Here is a 20923-nt window from a genome sequence, read left to right as displayed (position 1 = left end):
TTGGTGTGAAGACTGGTTTCTTGAGTTGTCCGTCTCCCTTAGTTGTGAAGATATTGAGGTTGGCTCCCCATCCCAACAGTGATGCATCTCTGTTGTTAAAGACACTGATGGGCAACAAAAAGGAACGTTTGCACCGACATTGAGTTAATCCTTCCACCAGTCTAAGGAGTTCCTCACTTGTAGAGGAACTGTCACCTTCTGTCCAAGGTATCTGACCAGAGAACAGATCTTTCTGAGACAACTCTGGAAGCAGCAGAGACATAACCTTGCATGATTGGTCACAAAACTGCCATGTGTCCCAAAAGCTGAACATAGTTCCTTATTGTGCTCCTGAGGCATGTTGCGCATATGCTAAGAAGAAGGGCTCCTCTGACCTTTCTGTACCAGATCTGATAGGATTACGAATCTGTCTAAGGGAAGGTACGTTATGGCTATCAATGAGTCCAAATATGCCCCTACAAACTATATCTTCTCTACAAGAATTAATGTTGACTTTTTTACATTCAACTGCAGACCTAACTCCTGGAACAGACTAAAGTCTGTCTCGGTGGATGACAGCACTACTTTGTAGAAACAGCCCTGGAGTAGCCAGTCATCAAGGTACAGGAAGACTAGGATTGCTTCTTGTCAGATGCAAGCAGCCATTACTGCCAGGACTTCTGAGAACACCTGGGGGCCAAGTAAAGGCCAAAGGGAAACGCTCAGTATTGGAAATGATCCTGTCCTATAGTGAAGCATAAGTATTTCCTGTGCAATGGATGTATCATGATATGGAAATAGGCATCTTGTAGGTAAAGGGCCGAAAACCAAACCCCCTTCTCCAGTGAAGGAATTGTAGCTTCCAGAGTCACCATCCTGAATTTTTGAGACTTTATGAACTTGTTTACAAGTCTTAGAACTAAGATCGATCTCTACCCTCCATCCTTCTTTGGCACAAGGAAATAATTTGAGTAACATCCCTTACCATTATGAGGAGGAGGAACCAGCTCTACTGCTCCTAATCGAAGGAGAGAGTTTACTTGTCTCAATAAAAGCTCATGGGAGGGGTCCCTGGAGAAAAACAGGGAAGGGAGGTGGGTGCAAGGGAGAGAATGATGCAAAATGGATGGTCTGTTGACTCACTTGTCTATAGTGATCTGCCTCCAAGCATATAGGAAATAGGCAAGGCAGTCTCCAGAAGGAGGGGATTTGGGCTAACACGCACAGCTGTAAATCCAGAGGTGTGGAATGGATCGACGCCTCAACCAACCCATCAAAACTGTTGCTTTGAAGATGGCGGGTGGTCACGGAAAGCAGATAGCAGTCCTTTTTCTGTTAAATCTCTTTCTTTTTCTGGGGGATTCAGTGGATCTATGGAACCAAGAAAACTGAGCAGGAAACAATCTCTGGGTAGTCTGTGACCTACTAAACTTTTTCTTAATAAAGTTATTTTGTTGATAGATGCAAAGCAATGCACGTGGGAAAACAGAATCCCAACTACACATATAAAATGATGGGGTCTAAATTAGCTGTTACCACTCAAGAAAGATCTTGGAGTCATTGTGAATAGTTCTCTGAAAACATCCACTCAATGTGCAGCAGCAGTCAAAAAAGCAAACAGAACATTGGGAAAGGGATAGATAATAAGACAGAAAATATATTGCCTCTATACAAGTCTATGGTACACCCACATCTTGAATACTGCGTGCAGATATGGTCGCCCCATCTTAAAAAAAAAAAAAAAATATATTGGAATTTGAAAGGGTTCAGAAAAGAGCAACAAAAACTATTAGGGGTATGGAACAGCTTCTGTATGAGGAGAGATTAACAACACTAGGACTTTTCAGCTTGGAAAAGAGAGGACTAAGGGGGGATATGACCGAGGTCTATAAAATCAAGAATGATGGAGAAAGTAAATAAGAAAGTGCTATTAACTCCTTCTCACAACACAAGAACTAGGGGTCACCAAATGAAATTAATAGGCCGCAGGTTTAAAACAAACAAAAGGAAGTATTTCTTCACACAATGCACAGTTAACCTGTGGAACTCTTTGTCAGAGGATATTGTGAAGGCCCAGACTATAAGAGGGTTCAAAAAAGAACTAGATAAATTTACGGAGGATAGGTCCATCAATGGCTATTAACCAGGATGGGCAGGGATGGTGTCCCTAGCCTCTGTTTTCAGAAGCTGGGAATGAGCGACTGGGAATGGATCACTTGATCACCTGTTCTGTTCATTCCCTCTGGGGCACCTGGGATTGGCCACTGTCGGAAGACGGGATACTGGGCTAGATGAACCTTTGGTCTGTCCCAGTAGGGCCATTCTTATTTGTAGGTGTATGTATGCCCGGGGATCATAAAATAGCCCTAGAGTCCTTTAGAGGGTGCAAGGACTCGTATGAGGTTTCCGAGAAGAGTTTACAACTATCAAAGGGAAAGTCCTCCACTGTCTTCTATACATTTCAAGGAAATCCTGAGATATAGGGCCATGATGCCCTGCACATAACCAGTGCCATAGAGATGAACCTGGCAGCAGTGTCAACAGCAACTAAGGATGCTTGAAGAGCAGTTCTGGCCACCAACTGGCCATCTGAGATGATGGACTGGAATTGCTCCCCATGCTCGTGGCAAATGGTCAATAAAAGTCATGAATCAGTTATAAATTTGTAAAATTATATTTGGCCATGACCACTTGATAATTCACAATCCTGAATTGCTGAGCTGCTGACGAATAGGACCTTCACTCAAAGAGATCCAGCCTTTTCTGGTTCCTGTCATACGGGATAGACTTAGAGAAGCACTGCCTACCTGACTCATTTACCACATCCACCACCAGAGAGCTAGGTGGAGGGTGGAAGAATCCTTAGAGGGAACAGCAGGGGGGCTCCTAGCTGCAAGTCCTCACCAGGCTGGGAGGGACAGGTCTATTCCTTTCCTTGCCTGGCAACTCTCAGGGGGAGAGAGGAGATCAGGCCCACCTCCAAGAGCCTCCCCTTGCTGCATGAAGCTCCAAAGGTTCCTGCAGCTGGAGGAGGCTTGTGGACATGGGTCTGATCTTCACCTGCTGCTGGGGCTCCTAGCTGCAAGTCCCCACTGCTGGAAAAAGGGACTCCACTGTTAAAACACCTTGAAATTTCAGATGTATACATCTGAAAACGTGAAACTGACCATTTAAAAATCCTCTGGCCATGAAATTGATCAAAATGGACTGTGAATTTGGTAGGGCTTTAATAATAATATGTATCCCTTTCTAGATGGAAATGATAGAACTGCCTTTTCTGCATTGACAGAAGTGTTCAGTAAATATTCTTGTTCTGGATTTGGGGAAAAAGCCAGATGTATTTATATCATGTGATGATGACACAATACTTTCCATTTCAACAGTAACTCAGGAGGATGTTAAACAGCAGCTACTTTTTAAATCAGCAAGTCTGGATAATTTGCATCCAAGAGTGTTTGTTTTTTGTTTTGTTTTTTTGTTTTTTTTTTTTAAAAAAAAGAGCTGGTCTAGGAGTTCTCTAGATTGTTAATTTTGATTTTCAGTAAGTCTTGAACACTGGAGAAATTCCAGATGACTGGAAAAAAGTGAATGTCATGTCAATAGTTAGAAAGGGAAAGCTGGATGACAAAGGTAATTATAGGCTTGTCAGCCTGACTTTGATCCCAGGCAAAACAATGGAAGGGCTGATTTGGGACTCAAATAGAAAATTAAAAAAGGGTAATATAATTAATGCCAATCAGCATGGGTTTACAGAAAATATATCCGGTTTAACTTCATATCTTTTTGGATGAGATTACAGTTTTGGTTGATATTGTTAAGGTAACAGTGTTAATGTAATATACTTAGACTTTGGTAAGGCATTTGTACTTGGTAGCATATGACATTTTGATTATGAAACTAATATGATATAGAAATCAACAATGGCACACATTAAATGGATAAAAAACTGGCTAATGGATAGGTCTTCAAATGTACTTGTAAACGGATGGAAACCAAATGATGTAAACCATCATCAAGCAAATACGTTTCTTGTGGGGTCCTGCTGTTTAATTTTTTTTTTTAAATGACATAAAACCATCACTGATAAAGTCTGCAGATCAAACAAAGATTGCGGTAGTAGTAAATAATGAAGAGGACAGCTCACTGATATAGAGTGCTCTGGATCGTTTGGTAAATTGGGAACATGAAGACAATATGCATTTCAATATGGCCAACGGTAAAGTCATAGATGTAGGAACCAAGAATGCAGACCAAACTCAAAGGATGGGAGACTATTCTAGGAAGCAGTGACTCTGAAAAAGATGTAGTCATGGTGGATACTCACATGACCGTAAACTCCCAGTTAAACATGCTAGCCAAAAAAGGTAATGTGATCTTTGGATATATAAACAATGGAATATCAAGGGTTATATTAATCTCCGAGTTTGGCACTGTTGCTACCGCTACTGAATACTATGTCCAGTTCTGGTGTCTACACTTCAAGATAGGGAAAAACTGGAGAGGGTTCAAAGAGCCAGAAGAATGATTAAAAGACTGGACAACATGACTAATGACACATTCAAGGAGCTCAATCTATTTAGTTCACTAAAGAGAAGTTATGGGATGACTTGATGACAGTTTTATAAGTACCTACATGGAGAACAGAAATTTCATAATAGAGGATTCTTCATTCTTCAGTAGAAAAAAACTTAAGACAAGATCCAATGGCTGGAAATTGAAGCTATACAAATTCAGTCTAGAAAGATCGTGCAAATTTTGAACAGTGCAGGTAATTAACCATTGGAATAACTCATTTAGGGTTTAGGTGGATTCTCCATCATTGTAAATTTTTAAATCCAGATTGAATGTTTTTCTAAAAAACTGCTCTGGTTCCAACAGGAATTAATTTAGGGAAGTCCTATGGCCTGTGTTATGAAAGAGTGAAACAAGTTGATCAATGGTCCCTTCTGGACTTATAATACATGAATCTATGTCAAATTTAGGGCAACCTTACTTAATAGCGTTCTTTAAAATAGTGTTCTTTAAAAATACAGAATAATGCCATTCAAGGATTTGAGGGATTTGGTTTTTTTTATTTTCTCCCAAAAACTCATGAATAGTATCTACCCATAATCAAGATTTTTTTTTTACCTGACAGATCACATACGATACAGTATCTCCTGCTTTCACTTTTCGGCCTTCTTGAGAGTTTATCCACATGGCAACATGCACATGTGGCAAGCTTTTTTTGTCAGGATAATCCTGAGGATCCTTTGTCAATGCCTAAGAAATAAAGGGAAAAACAGGTACATATCTGAGTAAAAAAGGAAATTAAATGCTGGACAAATCAATGCAGTAAAAAACAAAGAAGATTATATAATAGCTGTCTTCATCATCCCTCTACAGTTCAACCAGAAAACAATTTTGAAATATGACATTAATATAAAACATAACATTATAACAAATATATCAGTCTTTCATGCTCCCTAATTAACATTATTGTAAGAGCAACCTGAAATTTTATACATTAACTTTCTGAAAAGCTAAACACAATGGGAACCCCTAATAAAAGTTCAAACAAACACAAAGACAGCTAGAATAGTTAAAAAATAGATTTAATCAAAGTATGAAATACTACAGACAGTGCAAGAATGCAGTGAAAGGTTAATCTTTTTTTTGTTCAGTTTTGAAAATTCTAAATGTCTGACACATTTATATCTAACAAACTTTGCAACAGAAGCAGACCAGGGTTTCAATATGTCTATTCATAGGACTACTAGAATTTTAAAATAAATCATTTCCCCTCTATATTCCATAATTACTTCACTTGAAGATTTTGGGGAAAAAAATCACCCCCTTCTCTACACCTACAACTTCATCAACATAACTTTTAAACTAATATTTGGTCTAAATATTTCAAAGGCAATAAAACACTGGAGTGTGTAGGACTTAAAAAACTGGTTACCTACTTTTAAGTAACTGTTCTTTGAGATGTACTGCTCATGTCCATTCCATTCTAGGTGTGTGCGTGCCCACATGCGCAGTCGTCATAAATTTCTGCCCGAGAGGTATCCATAGGGTCAGCTGTGGCGCCCCCTTGAGTGTCATGCTCATGCATTACTGTATCAGGCGCCACTGGGCCAGCACCCTCTCAGTTCCTTCTTGTGGGCAACTCCGACAGAAGGGTAGGAGGATGGGTAATGGAATGGACATGAAGAACAAGAGTTACAAAAAGGTAGGTAACCATTTTTTCTTCAAGTGTTTGCTCATGTTGATTCCATTCTAGGTGATTCACAAGCAGTGTCAATGGAGGTGGGCTGGGAGTTCACCGTCTTGCAGTGTGCAGTACTGCTCTACCAAAGCCAGCATCATCCCAGGCCTTCTGGGTAAGTGCATAATGGGATGTAAACGTGTGGACAGATAACTAGGTAGCAGCACTACAGATCTCTTGGATCAGCACCTGAGCCAGGAAGGCTGCTGCTGATACTTGTGCTCTAGTTAAGTGCGCCTTGACTATTGCCGGTGGAGGCATTTTCACCAGCTCACAGAGGTAGCGGATGCAGGCGATGATCCAAGACCAAGTCCTTTGAGCAGACATTAAATGACCTTTCATCCTGTCTGCCATCGTAACAAACAGCTGCGTTGACTTGCAAAACGGCTTTGTCCTGTGGATGTACAAGGCCAGCGCCCTCCTGTAATAGTCCTATCCTGGGTGTGCAACCTGTATTTCTCCTTCAATTTATGAAGCTTCAGGAAGAAGACAGGTAAGTATATGTCCTGGCTGATATGAAACTGGGAAACTATCTTGGGCAGAACCGCTGGGTGAGGACACAGTTGGACCTTATCCTTGTAGAATACCGTTTAGGGAAGTTCTAAAAAAGATCTCAGACACCCTGCAGGCAGATGTTACTGCAACCAGGAATGAAACCTTCCAGGAGATAAGGAGAAGAGGAGGAAACCAGAGGTTAAAAGGGAGGCCCTATGAGCCTTCACAGCATGAGATTCAAGTCCCAGGAACAGACAGGGTCCCGCATGTGAGGGTAGAGATGCTCCAGGTCTTTCAAAAACCGGGCCGTCATGTCATGACTGAAGGCTGACCTGCCTTGGAATGGAGGGTGGAAAGCCCAGTACATGAACCTTTTCAACTTGGCCAGGTAAGTCGCTCTAGTGAGCGCTTTCTGCTACCCAACAAGACCTGTTGAACCTGGGCTGAGCATTCCTGCTCTTCCGCATTCAGCCATGCAGTAACCATGCTGTCAAGTGCAACGCTGCCAGATTCGGGTGTAGAAGACTGCCATGGTTTTGGGACAGCAGGTCTGGCCAGAGAGGTAGCCACAGCAGGGTGGCTACCAAAAGGTCCAGCAGCATGCCCAACCAGTGTTGGCAAGGCCACTCGGGAGCTATCAAGATAACCTTTGCCCTGTCCTGTTTGATCTTCATGAGGACTCTGTGGAGTAACGGCACTGGTGGGATGGCGTACATCAGGGCCCCCGATCACAGAAGCAGTAGAGTGTTGGACAGGGAACCCCTGTCCATCACCCAGAGTGAACAGAACATGTGGCATTTCCTGTTCTGACGGGACATGAACAAGTCCACCTGCGGAGTCCCCCATTTTCGGAAGATCATACTGACTGCCTCCGGTGGAGTGACCACTTGTGGTGAGATGAGAAGGCCCTGCTGAGGCAACCTGCAAACACATTCCTGGTCTCGGGCAGGTGTGCGGCTACTAGATGAATGGTCTCCTGCACACAAAAGTTCCAAAGGTGGAGGAGCTTCTTGGCAAAGGGCCGACGACCTGGCTCCGCCCTGCCTGTTGATGTAATACATCGCGGCGGTATTGTCCATGAGGACCTGCACCACCTTTCCCCTCAGGTGGGGCAAGAAAGCCTGGCAGACCAGGTGAACGGCTTTGAGCTCCCTGATGTTGATATGGAGGGCCAAACCATCATTTTGCAGCCAGCAGTGTTGCATGCTGAGCTTGCCCAGGTGGGCTCCTCAGCCCAGGTCTGACGCATTGGAGACCGGGGTCAGCGACGGGGACAGGGCAGCGAAGCAAACTCCCTGCACATCTATCGGGGGTTCATCCACCAATCCAGGGACAACAGAATGTGATCCGGCACCTTGACCTCCCAATCTAGGTCATGCCTGCTGGGGATGTAAACCAATGCCAGCCATGCTTGCAGAAACCAGAGATGGAGCCAGACGTGACTGACCACCCATGTACAGGAGGCCATGTGGCCCAACAACCACAAGCAGGCGTGAGCCATAGTGAACAGGTGGTTCTTCACGTGGAAGATCAGGTCGAACATGGCCTGAAAATGCGCCTCCAGAAGGAAGGCTCTGGTCACGTTGAGTAGAGAACCGTCCCAACGAATTCTATTTGGTGGATTTTTTCTCGTTCATCAACAGGCCCAGGCCGCAGCAGGTGGAATGCACCAGATCAAGGCTTCTCTGGACTTGTTCTCGAGACCTGCCCTTGATGAGCCGATTTTCGAGATACGGGAAGACCTGGACCCGGTAACGTCTCAGGTAATTAGCCCACTGGTGCCACACATTTTGTGAAGACCCTTAGGGCTGATGAGAGGCCAAAGGCAAATGCCATGAATTGGAAAATATGTCCGCCCACTATGAAACTGAGTAAACCTCTATGACCTTGGGATATGGAAATAAACATCCTTCAAGTCAAGGGTGGCGTACCAGTCTCCCAGATCCAGGGAGGGGATGATGGAGGCCAAGGAGATCAGGAGAAACTTCAACTTCTTGAGAGACTTATTGAGGTGTCAAAGGTCCAGAATAGGTCTGAGGCCCCCTTTTGCTTACAGGATCAGGAAATAATAGGAGTAGAACGCCTTTCCTGTCATGTCCTAAGGGACATCCTCCACCGTCCCCAGATGCAGGAGGTTTTTGACTTCTTGAACAAGGAGTTGCTCGTGATGGGGTCCCTGAAGAGGGATGAGAAAGGAGGGAGCGGTGGCTGAAAACTGAAGGGAGTAGTCATTGCGCTGGCCATTGGCTGTGCTGCCAAGGTGGCGCCATTGACGTTGAGACAGCCTCAGGTACCCAATCACGCCAGTGGAGTCTGGGCAAGAGGCTGAACTGCCCTTACGTGCTGGAGGAATCCCCTTCCCGCGACCATGGTGGGGTCATCGATACCTGAGTCTGCCTGCTTACCGTCGCCACTAGAGACCAGTGCCCGGAGTGAAGATTGGTGCTGGTGCCGGGGGCGGGGACTGGAGACGTGATGGGGAGTGGTCTCACCGGGCAGGCAACTTAGATCTGCACCAGGAGGACAACTGGTGGGAGGGTAAACGGTGCTGGTAGTATGGAGACCAGCACCTCCCTCTAGGCGATCGACATCGAGACAGCAGGGACCATGATCGCGGTGCCGGTGACCCAGGGTGAGCCCCAGAGGATCTGAACTGCAATTCTGGGGATTTCTGGCATAGAGATGGAGAGCGCTGTCTTGGCTCAGGGGGTCAGCAGTGCTCCACTACCCTCTGAGGAGTCTTAGCAGCTAGCTTGTCCTCATAGGGAGCCTTTGCTGTTTCCTGCAGCATGTGCTGTGTCAGCAGCATGGGCAGAGGCCTCTGCTCTCAGCATGGGCAGAGGTACCAGTGGGAGCTGGCGAAGGAGTCTGTGCCGTCAGGGGACTGGGTCCCATACCGTTCCTTGGAGTTGGTGGTGGACCTTTTCAGAGGCTAAGGGCCCTGACTGGGGAGGCACACATGGCTTTGGAGTGGCCGGGCGGCCTGAACTGGGTCCCTTGCCTGATGACCCATGGTCCTTCTTGCCTGGAGCCGGAGAACCATGCTTCCTAGTTTTCTTTTTGGGCACCGGCAATGGGGATCGGTGCCAGGCAGAGCCTGGTGTGGGGGTGCACTGCGCATTGAGGCTGAGGTACTAGGCGACTCTTGGCAGGACAGGCAAAGGGCAGACTCCATGAAGAGAGCCCGCAAACAAAAAAGTTTGAAAGTTTTTACAAATATGGCACTTGTCCTTCACGTGCGATTCCCCCAAGCACTTGAGGCAGCTTTTGGGGGTCACTTAAAGGAGTAGGCCTGTTACAGACCATGCAGGGCTTAAACTCAGGAGACCAAGGCATGCTCCTCCTGGGGCGAAGTCCCTGCTGGGACTCTAACTTCTAACTACACTTAACACTAACTACTATAAACAAACTATTTACAAAACCCTAAGGCTCCAAGTCAGTAGAAACAAAACTGCTAGCCCTTGCAATGCAAGGAAACGTGGTCCGACTAACCATCACGAGCGATAAGAAGGAACTGAGAGGGTGTAGGGCCAGCAATATATACCGACATAGGACACTGCCGACCCTATGGCTACCACTAAGGCAAAAATCTCCAACGACCGCACACGTGGGCATGAGCACACCTAGAATGGAATTGACATGAGCAAGCACACAAAGAACAATGGGAGATATCTCCAATAGCATTCATTTTTAACAGAAAACTGGTTTGAAATGGTTGTAGTCATACTGGTCCTCAAGAAAAGATAGACAAGGTAATAATGGAACAGCTGTCACTGAGCCACAAAATAGTTGACTCCACAAGCACTGACATGAAAAAGTGTGTGATTTTCATTACTACTTCATTTAAATTTTCTTGAGGACCAAAGAGTTGCCCAGCAGAGAAGGGGCACTATTATACTGTGGCAAAGCTGGGAGAGAAGAGTCTTTTCATAAGAATTCCAATGGGTAGAGAGAAGCTTTATTAACAAAGAAAGAAAGAAAAAAGTTTTATTCATGGTTCCCAAAAAGGAAGGGAGGAAAGAACACTCTTCACAGCACTCCTGCCAGCTAAGGCAGAACATTCTGGCTCACATTCATGGGCAACTCCCAGAAGGGGCATCAGAATTAATTTCAGCTCCAGTCTCTGTGCCTTAGAGAGGGAGAACCCAACAATTTGTACTGGACTTCTGGACATACTCTACAGTGAAAATAACTTTTTGATTCTTTTCCATTGTACTCTTCAGTTTATGTTCCAAGTTTAAAGTAATGACCTGGGGGACAACGTTCTCAGCTGTGGCAAAGAAACTACTTCTATTGCTCTGTTCTTGGAGCATGGCCTCACAGACCAAAAAAACAAAACAAAAACAAACCAGATTTGGGACTCCGAAGAGGTCAGAGAAACACACTAGGATCCTCATTCAGCAAGGTACTTCATCACATGCCTAACTTTAAACACGAATAGTCCCATTGCCTTTCTTACTTAGACTGTAAGATCTTTGGGGCAGGGACCATCTTTTTGTTGGGTGTTTGTACAGCACCTAGCACAGTGAGGTTCAGGTCCTTGGCTAAGGCTACTAGGGAAAATCACAATAGAAATAACAGGATTACTCAGACTTCATGTCAGGCCTACTGCTCAAGTCCCTTGCTGAATTGGGGTCCAAGTGCTAGTGGCAGGGAAAATGAAAGGAAAAAGCAGTGTAGGAGTGATAAATTTAAAAGAAAGAATCAAATTAAAAATAGAGGGGGATTGGCCATTTCCTCTTTTGACATAGCCTAATCAGAGAGGTGGACCAGGATCAATATTTTCAGGAACCATACAACTTTTCTCAGCACTAGCTCTGGATCACTGATCAGAAAGACAAACTAAAAACCCTGGTAATATCATATCAAATCCATGAAGAAATCATTAATGACCGTCCATCTCTTGCCTGAGTTTGGTGACACAGCATGTAAACAAGACACATATACTACAGCATTTTTAACCACAAAAGGTCTTGCAAAATAGTTTTATGGGGAGGGAAAAGAAACCTGAAAATTTTAGCAGTAGCTGATGAGTGGTACCATTTACCTTGTTGATTTCAAATTGGCTTATTGGTACTCTGCCATTTATCACATTTTCTCCAATTTCTATTAGCCGTCTTTGAATGTTTTCCACGATTGTGTCTCGGGACTGGTCAGAAAGAATCTGACCAATTACATAGCTGTAAAGAAGAAGCAGCAAACAAAACTTTTTTTAGAATACAGAGGGTATCTTAGTCTTTAAAAAAATACCATAGTAAATATGTGCATCTCTCTCTTTGTTACCTCTAAAAACTACAACAAACGGAGGACAAAGTTTACCTCAGAATTAACAACGCTTTTTCCCATGATCGCTCACGTTTTAATTGAAACTATTTCTTGACTCTATTTTAAAATGATAGACCCAATGCATTTCTAATGTCCCCCCTCAGTGGTGTTTTACTAATCCACAAAAGGTATCCAAAATGAGAGAAAATTTGACTATGAAGTCTGTTCACTCTAACTTCCTGCCTATTTCTGGGAAAATGTATACAGAGGGTCTGCCAGCTGCAGTACTTAATCACTGAAGAACACTGACAAACATTTGTATAGTTTAATTACTCATACATTCCTAACGTGGAGAAATCTGTTTCTATTATGATGCATCTTTTCTTAGAAAATACAACAGTTAAGAATAGTAAGCAAGTGTGTAGTGTACATTTACAGATAAAGAGGCATCAATTTCTGGGTACTTTAAACTAATAATTTCCAAGATGCTGTATGCAATACAAATTGACTCAGCCATAAGATGACCACCTCTCTGTCCAATCAAAAGTATTCTTCCTTTAGTACTAATTGTATAATCTCTGTAAAAGTTGAGTGCAAGAGAGGCTTCATATGCTTTACATAGTAAATGTCAATAAATCAAATAACAATTGATACCACATACAATCATCTTTAACAAATAAAAGGATCTAAATGAATGACAAAAGAGCTCTTCAGGACAGTGACCACATCTTCCATTCTGAGTGCTTCTGCAAACTTAAAATTTATTAACAACTCTTTAAAGCTGTAATTTGCTACGGTGTAGTATCAAACTCCCTACGCCTCCTTCAAAAATCTCAACCTAAGAACCCAAATCAATGATAAAACATGTGAGAATACATACACGTCTCACAATTCCTGAATTCAGGTTTATTGTGCTATATATTTAATTGCTTCAGAGGAAATGCAAAATTTAAGATTTACAAGAAAGTGAGACCAACCAACAGTAAAAATAGAGCTTTTTAAGTGTAAACATAAAATCTGTTACTGGCTTAAAAATCTTTCATTATTTTAATAGGCTGTTCTGAGTCCTTTTAAAAATTAGTTAAAGCACTTTCTGTACTTAATACAGGAGTTAGAGTCAGAGTTTAAAGGCTTGAAGGGACCACCAAATGATCTAGTCTGACCTCCTGTATATATCACAGGCCACCAACACTACCCAGCACCCACACACCAAACCCAACAACTGAAATTAGACGACAGCCCTCAGGAGAGTATATCATTATGGGTCACAAGAGGAGAATAGAAGGGACCAAAGTGCACCAATGCTCAAGGCCACTGCAATGGCAGGGAACTGATTGAGATATACCCAGGTAATCCCAGCAAGTGACCTGCACTCCATGCTGCAGAAGATGATGAAAAACCCACAAGGTCATTGGCACTGCCAATCTGACTTAAAGAAAAATTCCTTCCTGACCTCACATATGGCAATCACTTAGAACCTGAACACTGGCTATAAACAGTAGCAAATTTTTTCCTGTGAGAGAGGCATTAGTAACATCTAGCAGCTCACATGTTAACGAAGATTGTGTGAGAGATTTTTCAAGAGTCGTACATCATGAGATGAAAATGAAGTCAATATTAAAAGCAAAACTCACTTTCCAGTTTCTTTTGCAAGATCACACCAGTCTCTTCGGACTATGTCCAATCCTTTCAATTCCTGTTTGGTAACATATTTCCCATCTCCTGTTGGCTCCACCGTCAGAGCAGCATATTTCTTCTTCTTCAACAGTAGCAGGGACTTGAAGACCCCATCAATATCAATCTCCAACAATTTGTACAGCTTGTTTACTTCACTTTTAATCTGTGATACATTATCACCATTAAACCAAATGCAACATCTCAGTAATTAACACACATTACTTTCAAGAATATATGCATCAGGCTGAAGTTTCATAGCAGTCATGCTCTATGTTGTGTGCTTATACAGACATATTTTATACATTGGATAGATGTTTTCAGTATAGTAATACTTATTAACTACCGGATTCAGAGTAGCAGCTGTGTTAGTCTGCATCTGCAAAAAGAAAAGGAGTACTTGAGGCACCTTAGAGACTCACAAATTTATTTGAGCATAAGCTTTTGTGAGTTACAGCTCACTTCATCGGATGTATGGAAATGGTAGATACACAAAGTAGGTCCTGGGGTCAACTGTGCTATAAAACATCTGTCCCCATGAATCTGCGGTCTGCCTCCCTTCTGAGCAATTTTGGCCTCTTTGCATTTGTATAATTCATGAACAGGTTGGTTGAAGGAAGTCTGAACAATAAGACAGAAAATCTCCCAATTCAACCATCACTGAGAATTGATGACTCTGCACCTGCTGAGCCAGACAATCTTTTCGTTCAGGTCCCCGTTTGATGTGGATCACTCTGAGGAAAAGGAAGAATTGTTCTACCTACCTCATTATTTCTACTACTTCTACGTGTAGTACTGGATTCCTTGCTCCCCCTTGGTTGATTAAATATGCATCTGCATTCGTACTGTCTGATTGAAGCAGCATGTGGTTCCCTGTTAGGGTGGGCTGGCTTGATTGCGAAGCTAGCTTGATTACTCTCAGCTCTAAGATGTTTATGTTGCGACCCTTTTTTCCTCCTCACTCCAGAGGCCTTGGGCTCTTTGGGTGTCCAAGTGAGCTCCTCAGCCATCCAGGCTGGCAACAGTTGGGAAAACTAAAGGATCTGGAAATCAGATGGGCAAGACTCTGGGGATGTTGTCATAGGCTGACCATCAGTGTAAGGAGTTGAACATGTTTATCGGAACCCATATTTCATCTTTCATATGTTCCAGGGAGAGGTCAACCTTTAGTATGAAGGATTGAACACTTCCGATGCATAATTGTGACCACCAAGTGATCCCTATGTATGACACCAGGAGTCCTAGCAGTTAAAGGCATAGAGCTATGGTAGCCTTCCCATGGCTCTGGAGCAAGAAAATGAATTCCTGGGTGGAAGAGAATTTTTCTTGGCATCAATGTCAAAGCCATGCACTTAGAGGAGACTCAAAGTGCAAGTCATGGCCCTGTCTTCTGCTGACTGCGATGAAGCTCTGATCAGGATGTCATCCAGGAAGGGATACAGATGAGTTCCTTGTGACCTGCCTCTGGCTATTATCACCATCAACACCTTTGTAAAAATTTTGGGAGCCAAGGACAGGCTGAATGGGAGTGTTTGGTACTGATAATGTTTGCTCTTGTGAACTTCAGAAGTCTGCTGTGGCACGGTCTGATGGGTGTATGGAGATACATGTCCACTAGATCTACTGAAGTCAAGAAATGCCCCGGGACAGTGATGACACCGTAGAGGCCAGGATCTCCAACCCAAACTTCATTTTCTTCACCCACTTGTTGGGCATTTTGACATCAAGAATGGTGCTAATATACCCTCTTTGCTTCTGTACAACGAAGAAGATAGAAGAGAGGTTCTCTGGATTCTACTCTAAGGGAACACTATCACCCCATTTTTAGATGATGAGATATTTCATTCTGCATAAGATTGTGTTTTATGGGATTGTTGTAGCTGCGTTGACTGGATGTAAAACAGTTGGAGTGGAGCTCACAGCTCAAGGGAGTATCCTTGGCTATTTCCTTGACCTAGTTGTCTGTGATTAATGAAAACCATTCCTCTAGGAAATGGGAAGTCCTGGCCCCTAGATTCTATTTTGGGCAGAGGCCTATGTGATCATCATAAAATGGATTACGGGGGGAGGGAGGGGAGACTGAGGTCCTGCTGGACTTTCTCCCTGGACCTCAATTTCACTTAGGGCATCTGTTGTCCCATCACTGGTACCCCTGTGAGGAAGAGGGGTGAAAGAAGCACCTCCCTGTGAAGGCCAGTCTATCCATCTGTCTCCTGAGGTTGCTTAGTGGAGAAGGAAGAGACTTTGGATTTTGCTACATTGTCACCCTCCAGCTTTTCTCCAAAAAGAAGAGATCCTGTAAACTTGGCTGAGCACAGAACCTGCTAAGAGTGAGTATCCACCTTCCAGGGTCAGAGACTAAGATGGTGTCTGGCTACTGAGCTGGAAGACACAGCTTGGGCTGAGGACTTCATTCCATCCATTAAGGCATCAGCTACCAATGCTGTTGCTAGGAATACTTTCTCTAAAACAACCCTTTGAAATCTTCCAACCAGGAAAGAGAGAATCTTGCAAAGCAGTTATCTGCCAGGGATGCACAGAGGGTGGTGAAAGCAGCTTCAAAGCCTTCTGAAAGTGGCTTCCATCTTTCTATCCATGGGTTCCTTTGGGAAGAACTCCCCTTCTGAGGGAATAACCATATCCCTGGCAAAGAATGCTACAGTGGCGTCAACCTTCAGTATCTCAACAATAGAGCCCTTTGGTTCTTGAATGTTGTAGAGCCTGAGGTAACTCATTAATATGCTGCCCTGATCAGGCTTGTTCCATTTATCCTTAATCACTTCCTCAAAGGATAAGTGAAGGGATAGTGCAGCCTCAGGGGAGGATTTTGAAGGGCGCAATCTGCTCTGAGGCTTACTGACAGGAGCCTGTCAGGTTTCAGAGCCAGATAACTCATCTTCCTACTGGAGAATTAAAAGCTCTGCTGCAGCTTTGGTGAGGCCTTTTGCCACTTGCCTTAGGACCTGGAGCCCTCTCGAGACGTCTGTCTCAGAATCCAGTCCCCAAGATGGGAGGGGAAATTCATTGTTGGAACTTTCCTGGTCAGCTTTGGGACTGGAGCCGATTAGAAGCCCCACTTCTTTTTTCCCCGGGGACCCACTTTAAGATGCGGGGCGGGCAGGAAGAGAATTTGTGGCTGCCTCAAGCCTACCCAATTTGTTCTGCAGGTGCTTCTGGGACTTTCCCCCTCACTTTTAGAGGCTCTTTCTGCACTGCACTGGGGTTCCTGCTCCATTTTCCCCCCATCAATCAGTAGTACAGTGACCCCACCTGCCTGTCCAACTCTCAGCCCTGGGACCTAATGAAGTCACAACTCTCCATCTATCAAGCCTAGGAAAGCTGCCTCACAGAGAACAATGCTTGGATTTGACCCAGTGCTTTCTTGGCTGCTTTGCCATGCCTGTAAGAGGCAGAGAAGCTGACAGGGACATGCTGCAGTGGAAGCTCGGGGATGTTTAATCCCCAATGGGTAACCAACCCAGGGTGGAGAAGGAATGCCAAGGAGGGAGAATACTGCTCCCCACTGCCCAAAAAACTGGGCAGAAAAGTTAAAATAGGAGGAAGAAGGGCAGGAGCAAAAGACAACACCTCCGTCTGCTGCTGTGTAGGCAGAGAATCTGGCAGCAAGCAGAAGCAATGGTAATATAGCCAGACTGTGTGGTGCCAAGATGCTGATCCACCTCTGTGAGTTATAGAAAGAGGAGAGCAACCCACATGTCCAGAATAGTGGGAAACGCTTGGTTGCAGAAAAATAATTACCACATATACAGAACAAACAATGTTTAATTTTAACAGTGTTCTTATGTCCCTTTGACATCAATAGATCATAAGTACTTTCCTAAATCAGGACTGCTCTATTGAACTGCGGTAATATCCGCAGCGATATTATGCAGAACTAGACCATATAAGCACAGAGCTTCAATCCTAACTGTAAGTTTCCAAATAGTCTTAAGAGAATAGTATATTTTCTTTCATCCCATGTAGCACAGCAACCAAGAATATATAGAAAATTAATTTCTGAAAAACATTTGTGTGTGTTCAAAATGCCATTCCAAGCCAAAGGCTGTGCAACAACTTCTCTTCATACTGTTCGCTTTCTGCCCTGCATCAGCTCTCGTAAAATTCAAGACTCTCACCCTCAAACTGCCAGGCTCAATTTTATCCTGCCTCCTTCTACAGTTCTTCTCTCAATTTCCTTGGTATCCTTTTCCACTTCCTACACAGATGCAAGTCCTCTCATCTTATTTCTTCCTTTGCTCCCTTTCTATCATGGCTCCTTCCGCACCAGTCTCCTCATTCTCACCTCCTTAGAACCTCCCTCCCCTCTTTCTTCAAATCATTTCTTGAAAATACATGTGCTTAGAAAATCCATCTACCCTTTCTTTCATCATTAGCAATGCACAAACCCGTCGTGTTCTGAACTGGTCTCCTATATTTTTGCCTTGCATTTGTATACATTCCAACAGATGACATATTTAGGACACCCAAACCTTTTCTCACTAAATTTGTGAGTGGTGTTTCTCTCTCACATATTCTTGTGACACCCATGTATGAAGTCTAGTAGAAATGTTTTTTTTCCTTCAAAATTCCCTTACCTTGTTCCCCAGCTTGAAAACCTCCTCCAGGCTGGTGCTATTTGTATTTATCATAATGGAATCTGTATCTCCATAAATGACTTCAAGGTTCATCTAAATAAAACAAGCAGATTTAAACAAAAGAATTACAAAACAACCTAACTTTTACTTTACTTTTATTCTTACCCAGAGACTAGAGAAAAGGATATTTAAAAAAAAAAACCCAACACAAGGATAGTGATAGGCATCTACTACAGACCACCCAACCAGGAAGAAGAGGTGATGAGTCTTTTTATGAACTAACAAAATCATCCAAAGCACAAAACTTGGTGGTGATGGGGGACTTCAACTACCCAGATATCTGTTGGGAAAATAACATGGCAGGGGGCAGACTGTCCAACAAGTTCTTGGAATGCATTGAGACAACTTTTTATTTCAGAAGTTGGAGAAAGCTACCAGGGGAGAGGCTGTTCTAGCTTTGATTTTGACAAATAGGGAGGAACTGATTCAGAATTTGAAAGTGGAAGGCAGCTTAGGTCAAAGTGATAATGAAATGGCAGAGTTCATGATTCTTCGAGATGGTTGAGGGAAAACAGCACCATAAAGAATGATTTCAAGGTGGCAGACTTTCAAAAACTCAGGGGATTGGTAGAGAAGATCCCATGGGAAGCAAGTCTAAGGGAAAAATCAGTTCAAGAGAGTTTGAGGTTTTTCAAAGGGACATTATTAAGGGCACAAGAGCAAACTATCCCCCTGCATAGGAAATATAGGAAGCAAGGCAAAAGACCATGCTGGCTTATCCAGGATATCGTCAGTGATCTGAAACTCAAAAAAGTGCTACAAAAAGTGGAAACTAGGTCACATTACAAAGGATGAATATAAACAAACAAAACAGGTATGTAGGGAAAAAATTAGAAAGGCCAAGGCACAAAATGAGATTAAACTGGCTAGAGACAAATGGTAACAAAAACACATTCTACAAATACATTAGAAGCAAGAGGAAGACCATGGACAGAGTAGGCCCATTACTCAATGGGGGGTGGAGGGGAGAACAACTGAAAATGTGGAAACAGCAGAAGTGCTAAGTGACTTTTTTGTTTCAGTTTTCACCAAAAAGGTTAGTAGAGATTGGACATCTAACATAATGAATGCCAGTGAAAATGAGGTAGGATAAGAGGCTAAAATAGGAAAGGAACAAATTAAAAATTACTAAAACAAGTTACATGTCTTTGAGTCACCAGGGCTTGATGAAATACATACTAGAATACTAGCTGACTGAAGAGATATCTGAGCCACTAGCAATTATTGTCAAAAAGTCATAGAAGATGGAGAGATTCTAGAGAACTGGAAAAGGGCAAATATAGTGCCAACCTATTAAAAGGGAAATAAGGACAACCTAGGGAATTACAGACCAATAACTTCAGTACCCAGAAAAGTAATGGAGCAAATAATTAATCAATCAATTTCCAATCACCTAGAAGATAATAACTGACATACAGCATAAAACTGTCACGAACAAATAGTGTCAAACCAACCTAATAGCTTTCTTTGACAGGGTAACAAGCCTTGTGGTTATGGGGGTGAAGCAGTAGATCTGGTCTATCTTGACTTTAGTAAGGCTTTTGATACTGTCTCACATGATCTTCTCATAAACAAACTAGGGAAATACATTCATTCTAGACAGAGCTACTATAAGGTGGGTGCATAACTGGTTGGAAAAGCGTTCCCAGAGAGTAGTTATCAGTGGTTCAGTGTCAAGCTGCGAAGACATATATCAAGTGGGGTCCTGCAGAATCAGTTCTCGGTCTGGTTCTGTTCAATATCTTCATCAATGATTTAGATAATGGCAGAGAGTAAACTTAAAGTTTGCGGATGATACCAAGCTGGGAGGGATTCCAAGTGCTTTCGGGGATAGGATTAAAATTCAAAATGATCCGGAGAAATGGTCTCAAGAAAATAGGATGAAATTCAGTAAGGAGAAATGCTAAGTGCCTTAGGAAGGAACAAGCAGTTGCACACATACAAAATGAGAAATGACTGCCTAGGTAGGAGTACTACGGAAAGGGGTCTGGGGGTCATAGTAGATCACAAGCTAAATATGAGCCAATAGTTTAACACTGTTGCAAAAAAAGAAAACATCATTCTGGGATGTATTAGCAGGTGTTGTAAGCAAGACAAGAGAAGTAATTCTTCTACTCTACACTGTGCTGATAAGGCCTCAATTAGAGTATTGTGTCTAGTTTTGGGCACATTATTTTAGGAAAGATGTGGACAAATTGGAGAAAGTCCAGAAAAGAGCAACAAAAATGATTAAAAGTTTAGAAAACATGACCTATAGGGGAAGACTGAAAAATATGGGTATGTTTAGTCTGGAGAAGAGAAGACTAACAGGGGAAATTACTACAGTTTTCAAGTACGTAAAAGGTTGTTACAAGGAGGAGGAAGAATAATAGTTCTCCTTAACCTCTGAGGATAGTACAAGGAGCAAAGGGCTTAAACTGCAGCAAGGGAGGGTTAGGTTGAACATTAGGAAAAACCTCCTGTCAGGGTTGTTAAGCACTGGAATAAATTGCCCAGGGAGGTTGTGAAATCTCCATCGTTGGAGATTTTTAAAAGCAGGTTAGAAAAACCTGACAGGGATTGACTAGATAATACTAGTCCTACCATGAGTGCGGGGGAATGGACT

At 43.1% G+C, this 20923-nt stretch overlaps 1 protein-coding gene across 7 annotated transcripts in view; it reads right to left on the bottom strand.

Moving 5' to 3' along the window:
• The window catches only part of POLA1 (DNA polymerase alpha 1, catalytic subunit), a 369765-nt gene that overhangs the window by 185671 nt on the left and 163171 nt on the right, over positions 1–20923 (bottom strand). For 6 of the 7 annotated variants that reach the window (XM_038370695.2, XM_038370686.2, XM_043505015.1 and 3 more), the window contains exons 28-31: positions 18259–18351; positions 13624–13829; positions 11772–11904; positions 5110–5241 (exon numbers count right to left, since the gene is read on the bottom strand). In XM_038370695.2, the coding sequence (XP_038226623.1) occupies positions 5110–5241; positions 11772–11904; positions 13624–13829; positions 18259–18351 (564 nt within the window). Of the gene's footprint in view, positions 1–1178; positions 1351–5109; positions 5242–11771; positions 11905–13623; positions 13830–18258; positions 18352–20923 lie in introns of those variants that run through there. The other variant, XM_043505034.1, reaches the window with a different exon arrangement.

Source organism: Dermochelys coriacea, chromosome 1 (genome assembly GCF_009764565.3).
Source record: "Dermochelys coriacea isolate rDerCor1 chromosome 1, rDerCor1.pri.v4, whole genome shotgun sequence".
In the NCBI taxonomy this organism is placed as follows: Eukaryota; Metazoa; Chordata; order Testudines; family Dermochelyidae; genus Dermochelys; species Dermochelys coriacea.
The sequence above is the reverse complement of the archived record's forward strand: the minus strand, read 5'-3'. Positions and strand labels throughout refer to the sequence as shown.